We start from the raw sequence: 16,564 nt of genomic DNA, 5'->3' as shown, positions 1-16,564 counted from the left end.
GCATTTGAATAGAAAATGTTTTTCTTGAACTGAAAGTGTAGCTGGTAGCTAGTTCACAAATGCTGTTCACAAGGAAGCACTGTTTCCCCACTAACTGCATTATTTTTCAGTAGTGTGACAGAATGTTTTCACAGTGTAGCTTTGTTATACCAATTATAGGTTCATGTAAAAAGAAAATGATTAAATGGATTATTCTAATTATTTTAAGTCTATTTTTAAATGATTGTTTTATTAAATTTATTTATCATAATTTTGTTAAAATTGCTTTATATAAAATTATTTTAAATCGGTATCTTGAGTAGTGTAGTTACTTAAAAAAAAATGCTTTTTAATAACGCTTCACTTTTTAGGGTTATATAATGAAATCGCTTTTTAAATAAAAGTGTAATTTTTTTTTAAAGGGCTGATGTCTCAACACAGCTGCCACACACACACACACACACACACCTCTGAACAGACATACGCTGATGCACTTCCTGTTTGATCGATGACAGCTGTGACAGCTGTGTAGGTGGACAGACACATCAGGCCTGGCTTCTACCGCAGCTTTCTCATACAGGATAAGCTGTGCTTACCAAACAAACAAAGTGAAAACTATAGACAGTGGCCTCAACCTAGATTATAAGTTTTTTTTTTGTATTTGTAATAGATAAAAGACCTCCTCGAGACAAGTGTTGCAATTTAGCTTCAGCTACAAGCAGTATGATACATGCATGGGGTGACTCTTATTTCAGTTTCATCTATGTTTATTGTATCTGTCCCTAAACAATTAAAACATTAAGTAAAAAAAAAAAAGTCAACTTACATAAACGTTTTTTACATAACTGTTTGGAATAGTATTATGGCATTACAAGTACATTGTTAACACTTTATTTCATTACATTATGATACTGCTATTATGAGCAAGGCTTAGGCTACCATGGGGGAAACACCTGAGCCTTTTCTGAAATAATACAGTATCTTTTGAACTCCCTTGTCTCCTGCTCTCTGTAGGTAGATGTAGCAGAACAACAGTGGTAGGGCTTTGCTCACTGCGCTTCTGCTTTGAGAGATTGCCTCGACTAAATCTTTAGATCCCTCATGGTATTAATAGGCTGCTTAAGCTGTTTAAAAGGCCTGGTTTCCAGAGAGCCTTGCAGTGTCATTTAAAAGTTTGCCCTTCCTTTCTGATCCTGGGTCACGGCCACAAACGTAGATCCAGGGTCCTGTGAGGAGCAGCAGCCCTCTTTAGCATACTGCCAAGAAACACCCATTCAGTTTATATCCTGTGAATTTTAGCAGTGACCATGGGCAACAAGATAGTGATCATTTTGGTATCTGTGAGTGTCTCTGAAACTTTGGCTAGCAAATACATGTCCAGCATGTGAGTTTTGATGCTGTTGTTCAGTTAAAATGGATGGTAAAATAGACCAAATCTGTAAATCTGACCAAAACTTTTTCTACAAAAGTAAAGTGCCTAAAGCTAAATGTCAGTTTCAGAACGTTAAACATTTCCCTCAAGGAATTTTTTCATTCCTCTTATTGTAATCATCTCAGATAGGGCTTTGAATTTCAGACCGGTTTTGCTTACTACAGAAAAAAAAACATGAAGAACATGAACGGCTGTGTTTAGCCGCGTTTCCCACCTAAATTACCCTGAACATTTTTCCCCCCAGACCTGTTACTTTCTGCGTTTCCACCGCGGTGTAAAGTACCAGGAAGATTAGGTAAATAGACTGTTGACAAAGGTTTGCGCGCGTTTCTCAATACAAAGTACACTGATTTTGGACGTGCATCTTTGCGCATTCAACTCGGGAGTGTGATGTCCGCGACGACGCAAGTTCGGTAAAACAGCAGCGTACTTGATAACTTCATTCAGCTCGTCTTGGCTACTGCAATTTTCCTATCTGTATATTTACATAAAAACAAAATAGGATATCTAATACCACTGCCTCCTTTGGTTTTCATTTAAACATAATAACAGCTGCAGAAATGTACTTAGTTCAGAGAAATGTGTATATACATTACAGTGCAACTAATTATTATATAAATTTGCCTTTTTTATTTTCATTTTAACATATAAATAAATTGAATACAGATCAAAGATTACCTGTTAGATTTACCCAAAACAAATTATATTTTATGTTTAACCACTAAAGAGACATCAGAGCCAGCACTTATCAGAAGGTCTAGCCCAGGTGAGGGTGCTCTTGGCGGATACATGATCACGTGGAGCTGACAGTCTCCGAACATTTTTAAATAGGCTCTGTTTTTATAAATTTACATAACTACATTCTCGCTTGAAATACTTTTAAAATTACATTTCATGACACAATAACATTAATATTTTGAAAATGATCCGAATAAATGGTGGTTGAACCCAGCCAATGCTGCGTGAACTCAACCAATCAGCATGTTTAGCGCTCAAGTCCCGCCCCCGAAAGTTCCCTCTCCAGCAGGGACTTTTTGAGGGGCTTTTTTTTACCTGGAACTTTATTTAGTTCCTGGTTCCTGCAGTGGAAAAACACCGAATACCAGCCCAAAGTCCCTAGTTCCTGGGTAAACTTCCTGTGGTGGAAACGCGGCATTTGTTGGCTCTGGAACAGTCGTGTGATTCCTATTGCAGCATTATGTCTAATGCCTTTGACATCTCCTGACAGTAATTTGCTCAGCATTCACGTGAATTTGTGAAAGTCTGTATGTAGATAGTATTTCAGTACATTTATGCACATTTAGTACATTTTGTGTGAGCAGGCCTTCAGGGTACACAGATAACTATAAGGTAGATCTCTATTAAGATAACTATATTAGCATCCACGTGTACACACAATAACATTATATTTATTATAATTGCGCAAAAACTGCATTGCTGTAATATCAGCTGTTATTGTATATATTAGTGGAGAAATATATTTGTTTTATTTTTACCTTTATGGTTATTTAATTCCTAACTGGAAGTTGAGTTTAAACCACTAATAATTTATAATATTAACACTGGTAAATGTAATCTTTAGAAATTTCAGATTATATGTATTTTTTTAATGCTGTACATAATTCATAAATGCATAAATTCAGCATTTAAAGTGAGTGATTTTTATTAATTTATTTTTGATCTTTCAAACAAATAGTATAGCATTTTAAAATGTGCCATTTATCTGTTTTCTGCCATTATATTATTTGGCTTAGAGCTGAAGATTTTTGCCCGAACCTGATGGGACCCGTCGGGACCCGATGGGTTCGGTCGGGTTCGGGCTTGCGCTCCGGTTTGCGAGGTAAACGAGTGGTCATGTGATGTGTTTCGATTAGCGCGAGAAAGATGCGAAAATGAATGCTGAGCAGGTGTAACGGAGGCTTGCCTCTGGTGATTACGTTTTGGTTGCACCAGCAACTAAAGCAAAGTCTGAGGTGTGGAAAAGTTTTGACCACTCGTTTTTATTAGTGCTTTGGTCTATTTATAGGTTAAATGAGCCTATGTCTAGAATGCTGATATGTTACGATGTCACAGAGGACTTATTTTATTTCTTTATTCCAACTTCCAAGCGGTCTAGTCTACGTTAGTTATGAGTAAATTATGTTAAAACATGAATAAATTACTCATTGTTGACAAAAGGCAAAAGAGCTGTGTGCGCGCCACATTTGAATAATGTCGGGCTGTAAACGGGTTCGGGCTTTAAAAAAGCTGTCAATCAAAATGTACTTGTCGGGCTCGGGTCCTGTCGGGCCTAAGTTTTAAGGCTCGATTACAGCTCTAATTTGGCTCATCAGTATTGGCTGTAATGTTAATATTTCTGGTCAAGATACCGTACAATTAGTGTTATTATTGCAAAATCATGGTAAATGTTTTTAAATGGAGTGGCGATACAGTGTAAAAAAACATTAATTTAATGGTAAAAGACTGTAAAAAGGCTAAAGTAAAAACCTGTTAAATGGTTAATGGTAAATTCCCCTACTATATATGGTTAAAAGCTGTATTGGACGTTACATGTAGTTTTGAGGTAGCATACTGTTTTTGGAAGTGAAAATAACTGTAAATTGACATTCCCAGAATTCCCTGCATGTGTTGTTGTTAATGCCTATGTTTCCTAGTTTTTTCCTATCAATTTTGTATATTATGATTGTGTGTTACACATAATGTTGTTAAATGAATGTTTATTGCATTTATTTCATGTATTCTTTTTTTATTTCCACAGCTGCCTTTCTTTTTTTCTTTTTTTTTTTCACAGTGTAGGGGTTTCTTTTAAAACTGTGCATTCTTCTGTAAGTTTGTGTCTATAACTGTTTGACAGCCTGTAGTGTTTGTTTTGGTGTGGTCTGTCTGACTCTCTGTGGTTTAGCATGCTTACTCTTTCTCATCTCTTAGTTTAACCTAGCATTGCCCTTTGGCACCATCAACCTACATTTCTTTCCATCATTCCTTCTCATCGCCATCCTCTGTCGCACGTTCCCCTCAAATGCTCCTCTCCTAACTTTCCACTTAAGTAACCCCCCCCCCCCAGTTCCCTGGCCGCTAATCCCTGAGCGTTAGCGTTAGCGGTGGCCGCATTTCTCCATGCGCTCTGCGGTCCTAGTGCTATTTTTACCCGTCACACTTTATCATGTCCTCTTGGGTGTCTTCCCTCCCTTCCTGTTAGTCTTTCCTTCCTTTTACACACTGTCAGGTTCCCAGCACTCAGTGCAGTCCTGTCCAATCATGATAAGATAAGAGTGTAACTGGTTCTCAAGGATCATAACCTGCTGGTTAACATCATGAAGATAGTATCTCATCCTCAGAGTTTATATGTGTGTTCCCTACAATGAGCAAGGGATGTTTCACCTGATAAAAAGTGTATTAATAATGATCTTTATTATTATTATACATATAAATATGTATATTATTAGAATTTCATATGTAATGGTGATCATTTTATTTATTTTGGCATTGCAAGTGCATCAAACTCTGTATTGTATAAGACTGTTAGAACATTTACTGGTTCTCGGCATAATTTGCCTCTCAGCATAAAATGCTTGTGTTCTCTGTGGTTTTTCTAAATTGTTTTGGCTTGCTGCTTCTTGGCTGAACACATTGAGAGAGCATTTTTTTTTATCACCCCCAAATATCATAAATCCTACCACTAGTAATATAAGGCAAAATAAGTAAATATCATTTGAGGCATCATTCATGACTATAGCACAAACAACAGTATGCTCAATAAATCGACTAATAACTTTTTTAAAGAAAGTGTTGCATTTTCAGTCTAATTTCAGTTTTAGTAAAAATTTGTAAATGAATAATTTTTATGCTGATGAATAAAAATGATTTAATATTCTCACTGTTTAATTATTTTTATTTAAAATGGGACACATTTGACTCACGACTCGAGGACCTTTTCCAAACCTGCCCCTCTCTCTCTCTCTCACTTCACTTCTTGTCATGTCTTATCTGTCCTATGTCACAATAAAGGTAAAAATGCCCCCCAAAAACATGGGACACATTTATTTGAATACGCTTTTACAATTACTAATTTGCTTTTACCTTACCATTTCACCTCATTTTAGCATTTTCACGAAATATTTTGAATTTTGAACAGCTTTTGGACCTTTGCTTGGGTATAAACTGGCATAGTTGTCACTATGGTTCTGGTGTGTTTAATCTACATTACTTTCCTTTTATGACTTAAACTGGCAAAGCGTCCCAGTCATTAAACTAATGTGCCAAACTTGAATCCCGTTAGAAGCTAAATGAATTGTTCTAGACAGTTGTGCCTGCAGTCAAAGGTACCCTCATGATTTCATTGAATAATAAAGTGTACCATTAAGTGGGTCACAGTGTCCCAGAGATTAACCTGATTATATCCTTTCTAAAAATGGCTAAATACGGCTTTATGATTCAGTACTGATGGATATATGGCAGTCTTTGTTTTGTGTCTGGAAGGTCAGTTAGTCCAGTAATTCCCAACAACTAGGGGGGCTTGAAAAGATTTACCTCTAAAAGATAAATAATAATGTATTAAAGGCATATTCATGATTCTTGTAGATAATTTTTTTTTTTTGAAGAAAGAAAATAAAAATATAAAAAATATATTTATATAAGTAGTTAATACTCTTAATTTACAGTGATGTGTAAGTTAAAGAGAACACATTTCTGGTTTGGTGTTGATGAAGTGGTAGCCCTGAGCCTTGGGATGAAGTTGGGCCTTACTGTAGGTGTACTGTACATACTTTCAAAAAAAAAGATATATATATAAATATATATATATTTCTGCACAGTATAAAGGCAGATAAAAATGTTTGTGTGAACTTAAGGTGTTTTTGTGCATTTTCTGCTTTTCCTTCCAGACTGTCAGTTCAAGTTGTGTCCAATGAACAGGTACTCAGCCCAGAAACAGTTCTGGAAAGCTGCAAAACCTGGTGGAAACAACACCACAGACACTGTACTCCTCAACAAATTACATGTGAGTTCAAAATGTGCCACATTTTGGTTTTGTGGATCCAGGCTTAAATGCCTCTTATGGAAGCTTGTTTTTACCAAGGGATACAAAAAAAGAAAAGAAAAAAAATAGTGAGATGTAACTTAGAATTCTGATATATATTTTTTATAGCCTGTTGGGAACCATACCCCTCATTATGAATCTTATTGAATCTTTAATTTTGAATCTTTAATTTAAATTTTACATAAATTAAGTGTGTTTTTTTATAAAATATGACAGTAAATATGGTTCATTTTCATTACATATATATCAAATAATTCATTTAAATTTTATTTTATAAACTTGTCTAGATCTATCATTTATGTGAATTTATATAAAGTATTTGTTGTCATTTTATTCTGCATTTTCACTTTTGTTTTTCAGCATGCTGCTGATCTAGAGAAGAAACAGAATGAATCAGAAAACCGGAAGCTGCTGGGAACGGTGATACAGTACGGAAATGTTATTCAGGTAGGTCGGCCAGCTGGCAGATGGGAGGTAGAGGGACTTCACTGTGCCATTGAGGTCTTGGCAGGACAGAAATCCATTGTTTAGTGTTATTTTAGTGTGTGTGTCATTGAGCTTGCATTCATAATTGTTCTACATAATTTATCATAATGTAAAACTGTGCCATGTGACCTTGAGTATGTTCATGTGTATAGCTAAATGGGTTCCATGGGTTTACCAGCTTTTTTACATAATGTTCCTTGCACTATAAAAATCGGACATTTGTGTGGTTTCCATTTTGCAGCTGTTGCATTTAAAAAGCAATAAGTACCTTACGGTGAATAAACGACTGCCTGCTTTGCTGGAAAAGAACGCAATGCGTGTGACGCTGGACTCGGCTGGAAATGAAGGCTCCTGGTTCTACATACAGCCCTTTTACAAACTCCGCTCCATAGGAGACAGTGTAAGTGAAAAAAAACACACACAGTTTAAACAGTTCTGATAAACTGGGGTCAGTTAAAAAACAAAAAGAAAAAGATAAAAGAAGTACTCTCCCTCCAGCCGTATTTTCCATTATAGTGTGTTAACAATTCTAGGTGGTAATTTTGCAAAGCCTTGTTTACTTAAATGTATTAATGTTTTCTAGCTTACATTTTTACTGCTCAAAGCTAACATGCTTTTAGAGCATTTTTCTTCATTAATATATGTAGATAAACTACCGTTAAAAAGTTTAGGGTCTGTAAGTATTCAAATCTCTTTTTCAGCCACCAAGGCTGCATTCATTTAAATAAATATATATTTTAAAATGTAATTTATTCCTGTGATGCAAAGCTGAATTTTTTAGCATCATTACTCCAGTCTTCAGTATCACATGATCCTTCAGACATCATTGTAATTTTATGATTTACTTCTCAAGAAACATTTTTTATTATTATCGATGTTGTGCTGTTTACTATTTTATGGAAACTGTAATATATTTTTTCCCATTATCTTTGATGAATAGAAAGTTTAAAGGAACAATTTAAAATAGAAATATTTTAGATTTGTTCTGTTTAGAAAATGCTTTTACTGTCATCCCTGCTGAATAGTGTTAAGTTATGACACTATTGTGGATAATGCAGTCAACATAGAACTGCATTATATCCTACAACATCTAGACAAACCAGGGACTTATGTTAAACTCCTGTTTGTGGACTTCATTTCGGCTTTCAATACAATCATCCCAGCGCTATGTCAGTGGATCACCAAGCTTTCTGACAGAAAGGCAGCAGCTAGTGAGACTGCAGAAATTCATGTCAAACAGCCTCACCATCAGCACTGGTGTCCCTCAGGGATGTGTTCTCTGCCCACTGCTCTTCTCTTTTTACACTTTACGAATGCACCTCTACTTACTCCTCTGTCAAGCTCCTGAAGTTTGCAGACGACACCACAGTCATCTGCATCATCCAGGACAGTGACAAGTCTGCATATACTGTAGAAGCGAGGTTGCGCAGTCTTAACAACCTGGAGTTCAACACGCTCAAAACAGTGCTGATGATTGTAGACTTCAGGAAAAGTCATTCAAAAAACTTTTTTTTTCAGAGTTTTTAGCAGCTGCGTATGTATCGTGGTATTTACTGCCAAAAGACAGCTTCTACAGAGGTGAGCAGCAATGAGAAATGTTGTCCTGAAAATTGTGCCAAATTATATAAATGCAGAACCCTACACGTGTTTTCAAGCAGTCTTAGTCAATTCCTTGGTGTAAGGCTGAATTTAGAACTTAATAAATGGAACTTGGATTGTCAAATGTACTATGCTATGCACCAGGGCTCTTAATGGCCTGAGCTGTAGCTTTTAACTTTTAACCATCTGGAAAAGATGTAATCTAAACAGAACCAGACATAAAACAGTCTTCGTTTGCTCCATTAGATGTTTTTGTATGGGGGCCATGGGGTGTCATCCGCTGCTGATCTCTGGGGTAAAGCGTGTTTTTACATCAGCTTCCAGTGACCATTACATGATGTCAGAGCTCACAGCATTGAATTCCCCTGCTAATGCCATTAAAATGGCCTCTGTGGCAGAACATCACTGACACCGAGCCTCCGTAACGAAAAGCCTCTACAATAGTTTGAAACTAAATGGAGCCTGGTCTTATATAAATAAATGCAAACCTGTGGCACTACTTAAATTTGTTTGTCTTGAGCTATACAGTTTAAAAGCAGTTAGTGAAATGAGTTTAAATACAGTATATTACAATTTCTTTATTTTAAGCTTAGTAGATTTCAGTATACATCAAAATCTGTTGTATAGATGCGTTATTGAATTTTTGTGTGTGTGTGCACCAGTCTGCTAGACTGCTAGGCAGTAATTTAGATATAAAGTTAAAGTTTCACTGTCTTCTAGGTTAGGGTGGTAGAAAAACACAATCATTTAGTTTAAAAAAATAAATAATTTATTTAATATAAAATAATATATTTAATAAATTGTTTATTAATAAACAATTAATTAATTAATGGATGATCTTAATAAATTACAAATTAATTACAATACATTGTATATTATCCTTGTTTTTATACATTGTCTTATGATTTTTTATTATATTTTCTACATTATTGAACATTCTATTTCTGATGTTTGTATTTCTGAATTAATTTTTCAATTTAATTCTACGTTCAGAAGGTCATAAAAAGCATAGTGTATGCTTGTGAGTTTGACCAAAAAATAAAATTAATTTAATAAATGTATTAATTTTATTCAAATCTGTTTAGTTTATTTAGATGCTTGCTTTCATATTTATTTACTTACTTTTTTTTAATTGCGAGGGACAGCCTCTCAATGCTCATGCTACAACTACAAACAATTTCTTCACAAAATATGTTCTAATTTTGAGCTTTTTTTCTCATTTAGGTTGTTATTGGGGACAAAGTGGTTTTGAATCCAGTAAATGCAGGCCAGCCTCTACATGCCAGCAGCCATCAGTTGGTAGACAATCCTGGCTGCAACGAGGTTTATCAGCTTTTTCTATTAGTTTTATCATTTTGTGCATTACACCATGAAGTGTGAATGTATGTAATAACACTATTAGTACAATTCTGCTCTTAATGGTTTTGCAATAAATGCTTTAAATGGAAACGTACTGTCTGTAAACCATCGCTAAATTAACTTCTGCTGCATAAAACTGGAATGAATGTCTATGCAATTAAAACATCTTGAACACAGTGTTAGTGCGAAAGCTTTTATGCTATGATAACACGAATTTAAGAGCCACTTTCGCTGCCAGAATGTCTCTGCATTGTGAATGATTGTTTTTAGTAAGTGCTCATGCTCAAAAAATACCATAGTTTGTCTTATGACGCCCCCTCCTCCCTTTGTCCTCTCCGTTCTCCTCAGGTGAACTCTGTGAACTGCAACACAAGCTGGAAGATTGTTTTATTTATGAAATGGAGTGACAACAAGGAAGCCATTCTTAAAGGAGTAGGTGCCTCACAGACACATGATCTATGTTAGAATGTGATGTTGCTAATAACTTCTTTCTGGTTGCTAAGGGTGACGTGGTTCGGCTGTTTCATGCCGAGCAGGAGAAGTTTCTCACTTGCGATGAACACAGGAAGAACCAATATGTGTTCCTGCGAACCACCGGCCGCCAGTCCGCTACCTCTGCCACTAGCAGCAAAGCATTGTGGGAAGTGGAGGTGAGTTGCATGTGTTGTCGAGATAAGTGTGTTGTTAAGATAATCTTCACAAATTAACATGAGTTCATTAAATGGCCTAAATACTATCGCCAGAAATAAAAACTAAAATAAGGTTACAAACTGACTACAACACAGTCACTTGACTTATGTCACCAACAATATGCTTCCCCCAACTCTATTAATCTTAAATTCAATTTGAATTCAATCAAAATATTTTATTTAAAATCTACAAGTTGAAAAGTTTGTGTTTGCAAGAGTCCGAGTATAAACAATGAGGCTGTGAAAGCGGACTAGTGAGAAGTCCTAGAACTTTCCTCTTTGGCTTTATAATGTTTATTCACTTTTTTTGTTATTTAGCGATTGTGGAACAACAAAATTTTGTAGTTTTTTTGTGATCTCTCATAACTCAACATTTAACTACAAAATAATCACAAAAACTGTGTCTGTGCATTAGGTCTTACGCCTGTTTCACACATACGTCATCTACAGTGCGTATGCGTTGCGTATTTTTTTACACACCCATGTTAACGGATTCCAGCGTTCACACTGCACGCGGTTGGGGTCCGTCAATGCGTTCTGTGAGCAGTGTGTCAGCAGCAGTGCAGCGATCGTTTACGTACCAAGTCTATCTTTGCTGTGCTGCACGCGCTGAATTAAAGTGACAGTGCATTGTTCGCGGTAAAAATTAACATGGATTGACACGGAAATTTCACAATAAATGTATACTATTTAAAGCCTACTGTGTTTCACACACAACACATGGGTTTTTGGATAGGTTAAAAACAAGAAAAATAGCAACTTTATAAAATTGTATATATTAGGTCGCCTTGTTTATTTAGAGGCAAGAAAACAAAGTTATTTGAGACCCGTTGGATTGCTTGTAATAAAGATTTAAATGCAAAAGGCACGAGAGTCGACTGTTTCTGTCAGTGGTGAGTTTTAATATTAAATGTTTGTGATAGCCTAACAAGAAAAGTAGGTTAAATGTTGTGTTTAAATGTTTTGCCGCTTGCTTCAGCAACTTATTATACAAACCTAGCAGTCAAATGCATGAGTAATACGTTGTTTATATTTGAATTTAAATTAATGTCTATGAAAGATTGTTAATGTACTGTGATAAAAGAGTATCACAATGCTTGAAATCAAAATAATGGACAAATGTTGTGTTTGTGGCATAAACAGCCGCGGATCAGTAGCGGACTGCAAACGCGTCCTATGTGAAAGCACAATGAGTCTGTGCTGCTTCTGCACCACATACGTAACGCACATGGACTGCATATGGAGTATGTGTGAAACAGGCTTTTTTATTATTTATTATTTGTCTTATGAAGTAGTTTTTTTAATATTAGCCAAAATCATCACAATTGAAAGAACCAAAGGCTTAAACTACTTCAGTCTGTATGCATTGAATTTTATACACTAGTTTAAAAATTTTAGTTGAATTACTGAAATTAACTTTTCAACGACAATTTAATTGATTGAAATGCACCCGTAAATAGAGTATGTGCCTTCCATACATGATAAAACGTAACTTTGTTGGAAAAACATAGAAACATCTTGTATTTACTATATTTATTTGCTTTGTCAGTATCGTTGTGGGTTGTAATTCTTTTGCTGTTGTAGGCTGTAAGGACCTTTTGAAATAACAAATAATTTGGCGAAGTGATATGGACTTGTAATGTGGTCAAGACCTGCCTGGAACTATTTTAGCTGTGTGTTTCCCTGAAAATAATTGCACACCTTCGAACATTCACCAGCCAATTAGATTAAAGCATTCAACAGCTCCATAGTGTGTGTATATATATATATATATATATCTAATCGCTAACTGGGATATTCTTCCCAATCTCATGTTTTTCAGGTGGTTCATCATGACCCGTGTCGTGGTGGCGCCGGTTACTGGAATAGTCTTTTCAGGTTCAAACACTTGGCCACAGGACACTACCTGGCAGCAGAGGTGAGTGAGGTGTGTTCTACTAGCCTGGGACCCTCCCTCAGCTGTTCCCAGATCAGCACTAACCTCTCCCACTGGGTAGGGAACCTTACTAACTTCCTCTAGATTTTCTCAGGCTAAAAACTGCAGTCTGTAAGATTTTCAGCATCACAGCCTCAAACCTGACTTGAGCTGATTTTTGCTCCGTAAGATGCCAAATTGGTTAAATCTTACATAGTGCAGCTTTAATCACTTCTGTGGTGCTGTTCTTTGAATGTGGCTGGCTAGCTTGGGTAGCCAGAAATGTTTAAGGATATTTTGACATAAACCAGAAAGAAAAGGGATCGATCAATTTCCTGTCAATTAAAATAATCTGATTCCTTTAGCATTTTGAGGACATTTTTGGTGCTTTATCTGCCCACAGGTTAATCCTGACTATGAGGAAGAGTCACAGGAATCACGTTCATCTGTAAGTAGTTATATTTCTGTTGAATAGATGGCATACAATTTGGGTGTATTATCAACTCATCTAAACTGCTGTCTGTATTTTTGATTTCTTTTCCAGGTGGCAGATTTTTCACCCTTTAACTTCCAGGTACTGTCAGACCTGCTTCATCTTCATGTCAAAGGCCTTAAGTTGTTCCCTATAATTCTCTTTGCATAGCTCCACATTTTTCTATACAGTATATGTTTGTGTTTTGTGCAGTTTTGTTTGATATTGTTGCTCATTATAAATTTAAAATGTGGTTCTATACATGTTATGTTATATTAACAGCATTTGTGGGCAAAATTCAGTCAGTGTTATTATAGTTTTATCTATAGACTATTTTAGAATTTATAAACATTTCGAATTGGCTTTTATTTTTTATTTTAATTATGTTTTTTATTTTATTTTTAGTCTTAGTAATTTTATGTTAGTTTTTTCTTTCTTTTTGATATTTCTAGATAGTTGTCATACATTTTTATTTTCATTTGAGTTTTAATAAAGTTAATACTTGAACTTAATATTAATTAATATTTGTCATTTCCGATAAATTTTCATCAGCCTTATTTAAATTACTGATTTTTTAAATATAGTTTAGTTTTGGTTTTAGTTTGAATACACATCAAATTAAATGTTAAAACACACATTGTTTCGAAAGTTTAGCTACAAAACAGGAAATGTAAATGTAAAATCCCTACCAGCATTGTCTGTGCAAAATTTAAATATCAGATATTAAAACTGTTATGATTATAGGAAGTAAACCCTGTAACTTTTGCATTATTCGTGCATGAATACAGAATGGTGACCATTTACATCCAAAGAAAAATGTACTGTACAGACATATTTTAATGAACAAATAATGCAGTTATTTTAACATAGATACAAGCTTCACATTTCTATTTTTAAAACCTAAAAATGCATTACAGATTTATTTATTTTTTTAAATGAGAAAATCCGGTCAAAATAATAATGATAATTAAAAAAAATGATTTTATGACATAAATGCATTGAATCTAACTTGAATTGAACCCACTAGAATATTACTTTGGGGAAAAAAAAATATTAGTTTTATTTCAGAAATAAAAAGCACTATTTAACTTAAAACAAATAAATAAAAAGCAAGAAATAAAAAAAAAATGTTTTGATCATTTGTTTAGCTGTTTTTTTTCTATTGAATTTATCATTTTATTCAACAGTTTGGGTAATCATTTCTAGAATGTATTCTTTAACCATCCACAAGGCGGCACTATAGTTAAAGTAAAGCAGTTTGAGCAGTGCAGCTTGTGATCTGTAGGTGGCAGTATAACACCACGACTCGTTTTAAGCGCTCCCTCCTGTCGCTCGTGTGCATGACTTACTAAGCTTTGCTCACAGTTCTCAATTTAATCATTGTTTCTTGATAACAGACCCTTTGAACAGGTTTGTGACATTTTGTGACGGTCTAGTGAAAATTTCCCCTGAGTTTCCCTGAAATGAACCAAGAACAGCAGTTAGCACTATTGTTGTCTAAGAAAAAAATGGTAGACTTGTTTTGCTGGAACCCACATACACTTCACTGTGAGACTGATCAAGAGATTTCATATTCTTGGAAGCTCTGAGGAATTTCAGGTCACATGCGAACTTGTAAACATGGATGTAAACATCTGCTAATGGCATCACTTAAGACCGGCTTTATCTCAGTAACATAACAAGTAGCCGAGCGAAGTATTGTGTCTTCATGGTTATGTGTTCTCCTCTCTCCTCTAGCTTGACTCAGAACATGAAGCTCTGCGAGCACGTCTGCGAACGCCCAACGAGAAGGTCATGTACACCCTCGTGTCGGTCCCCGATGGCAATGACATCTCCTCCATATTTGAGCTGGATCCCACCACCCTCAGAGGAGGAGACTCCCTCGTACCCAGGTACACACTGGACCGTTTTTGGTTCATACCAGTGAAGTCCCTAAAGGTATAACCATCTCTAAATCCTGTACAGGTTTAGACTGTCCTACCTGACAGTCTTAATGTGCTTTTTAGAAGGCTGTATGATGAATTAGGAATTAATGATTGAATGTTGCGTGAGCCCTGGATTTTAAACAAGGGGGTAACACAATTGATAAAAAAATTAATACGTGTGTGTGTATATATGTGTGTATATTTATACACACACACATATACACACACATATATACACACACACACACACACACATACAGTACAGACCAAAAGTTTAGAAACATTACTATTTTTAATCTTTTGAAAGAAGTTTATTCTGCTCAACAAGCCCGCATTTATTTGATCAAAAATACAGAAAAAAATGTAATGTATAATTTAATTACAATTTAAAATAATTGTTTTTAAATATATTATACTTTAAATTATCATTTATTTCTGTGATGCAAAGCTGAATTTTTAGGATCATTATCACATGATCCTTTAGAAATCATTCTAATATGATGATTCATTATCAAAAAAAAAAAAGAAGAAAAAAAAAAGAAGCTATGTTTTTAAAATATAAATATTTTGTAATAACAATATACACTACTGGTCAGTAATTTGGGGTCAGTAATTTTTTTTTCTTTTTTTTTTTTTAAATAAAATCAATAACTTTTTTCAGCAAGGATGTGTTAAATTGATAAAAAGTGATAGTAAAGAAAATATATTATTACAATATATATTATTAGAATTGTTTTTTTGAATAAATGCAGTTCTTTTTAACCTTTTATTCATCGATTATATTAGACTGCAGAACTGTTTCCAACACTCATAATAAATCGTCATATTAGAATGATTTCTAAAGGATCATGTGATCGACTGGATGTTACATGTGACACTGAAGGCTGGAGTAATGATGCCGAAAATTCAGCTTTGCATCACAGGAATAAATTATTTTTAAAGTATATTCAAATAAAAAACTATTATTTTAAGTTGTAATAATATTTCACAATATTACAGTTTTTTTTCTGTATTTTTGATCAAATAAATGCAGGCTTGACGAGCAGAAGAAACTTCTTTCAAAAACATTAAAAATAGTTATGTTTCCAAACTTTTGGTCTGTATATACACACACATAGCATATACACAAGTAAGCAACAAACCAAACCACTAATATATGAATTATAATTTACTGGAAAAAAAAAATTGTCAAGTATAACACAATTTGCTGAGACACTGATTTAAATAATGTAAAACTGCAAAAATGTTTTTTTTTAAAAAGTGTCCTTTTTATGCAAAATCTAGTCTTTTCAGGAGAAAATCTGATCTGTAAACACAGCAATTTACCCCACTAGATGATAGTGGTACAATGGTATATGATTTATTGGTGCATGCAGAGACTGTGATGGCAGGTCAGGGTTAATCAGTCTTTGAGTTGGAGTGGCAGGCTTGCTGCTGTCAGTTTGAGCTCAGAGTAATGTGAGATTCCTGTTTATGACCATTTCATGCCTCTTTCTCTGATTCCCTCACTTTCTGTTGCCTGAAAAAGTTGTGTAGAGTGAAACATGATCAGACCTAAGATTTTGCCCCTGACTGTGGACATGAAAGCCCATCCAAAATACATGCAGCAGCTGGTTATGTTTTTAGGCCTGTAGGATATTTGAATTAAGTAGAAAACAACACTAAATGAA

General features: G+C 34.8%; 1 protein-coding gene across 9 annotated transcripts in view; it reads left to right on the top strand.

Moving 5' to 3' along the window:
- The window catches only part of LOC113055353 (inositol 1,4,5-trisphosphate receptor type 1), a 116,460-nt gene that overhangs the window by 15,369 nt on the left and 84,527 nt on the right, over positions 1-16,564 (top strand). For 6 of the 9 annotated variants that reach the window (XM_026221605.1, XM_026221604.1, XM_026221603.1 and 3 more), the window contains exons 4-13: positions 6,295-6,410; positions 6,810-6,896; positions 7,177-7,335; positions 9,759-9,857; positions 10,242-10,325; positions 10,397-10,543; positions 12,405-12,509; positions 12,901-12,945; positions 13,042-13,071; positions 14,707-14,861. In XM_026221605.1, coding sequence (XP_026077390.1) covers positions 6,295-6,410; positions 6,810-6,896; positions 7,177-7,335; positions 9,759-9,857; positions 10,242-10,325; positions 10,397-10,543; positions 12,405-12,509; positions 12,901-12,945; positions 13,042-13,071; positions 14,707-14,861 — 1,027 coding nt within the window. The remainder of the gene's footprint in view (positions 1-6,294; positions 6,411-6,809; positions 6,897-7,176; positions 7,336-9,758; positions 9,858-10,241; positions 10,326-10,396; positions 10,544-12,404; positions 12,510-12,900; positions 12,946-13,041; positions 13,072-14,706; positions 14,862-16,564) is intronic. The other 3 variants (XM_026221608.1, XM_026221607.1, XM_026221600.1) reach the window with 1 other exon arrangement.

This window comes from Carassius auratus, chromosome 36 (assembly GCF_003368295.1).
Source record: "Carassius auratus strain Wakin chromosome 36, ASM336829v1, whole genome shotgun sequence".
Lineage (NCBI taxonomy): Eukaryota > Metazoa > Chordata > Actinopteri > Cypriniformes > Cyprinidae > Carassius > Carassius auratus.
Note: the sequence above shows the minus strand (reverse complement) of the source record. Positions and strands in the feature narration are given on the sequence as shown.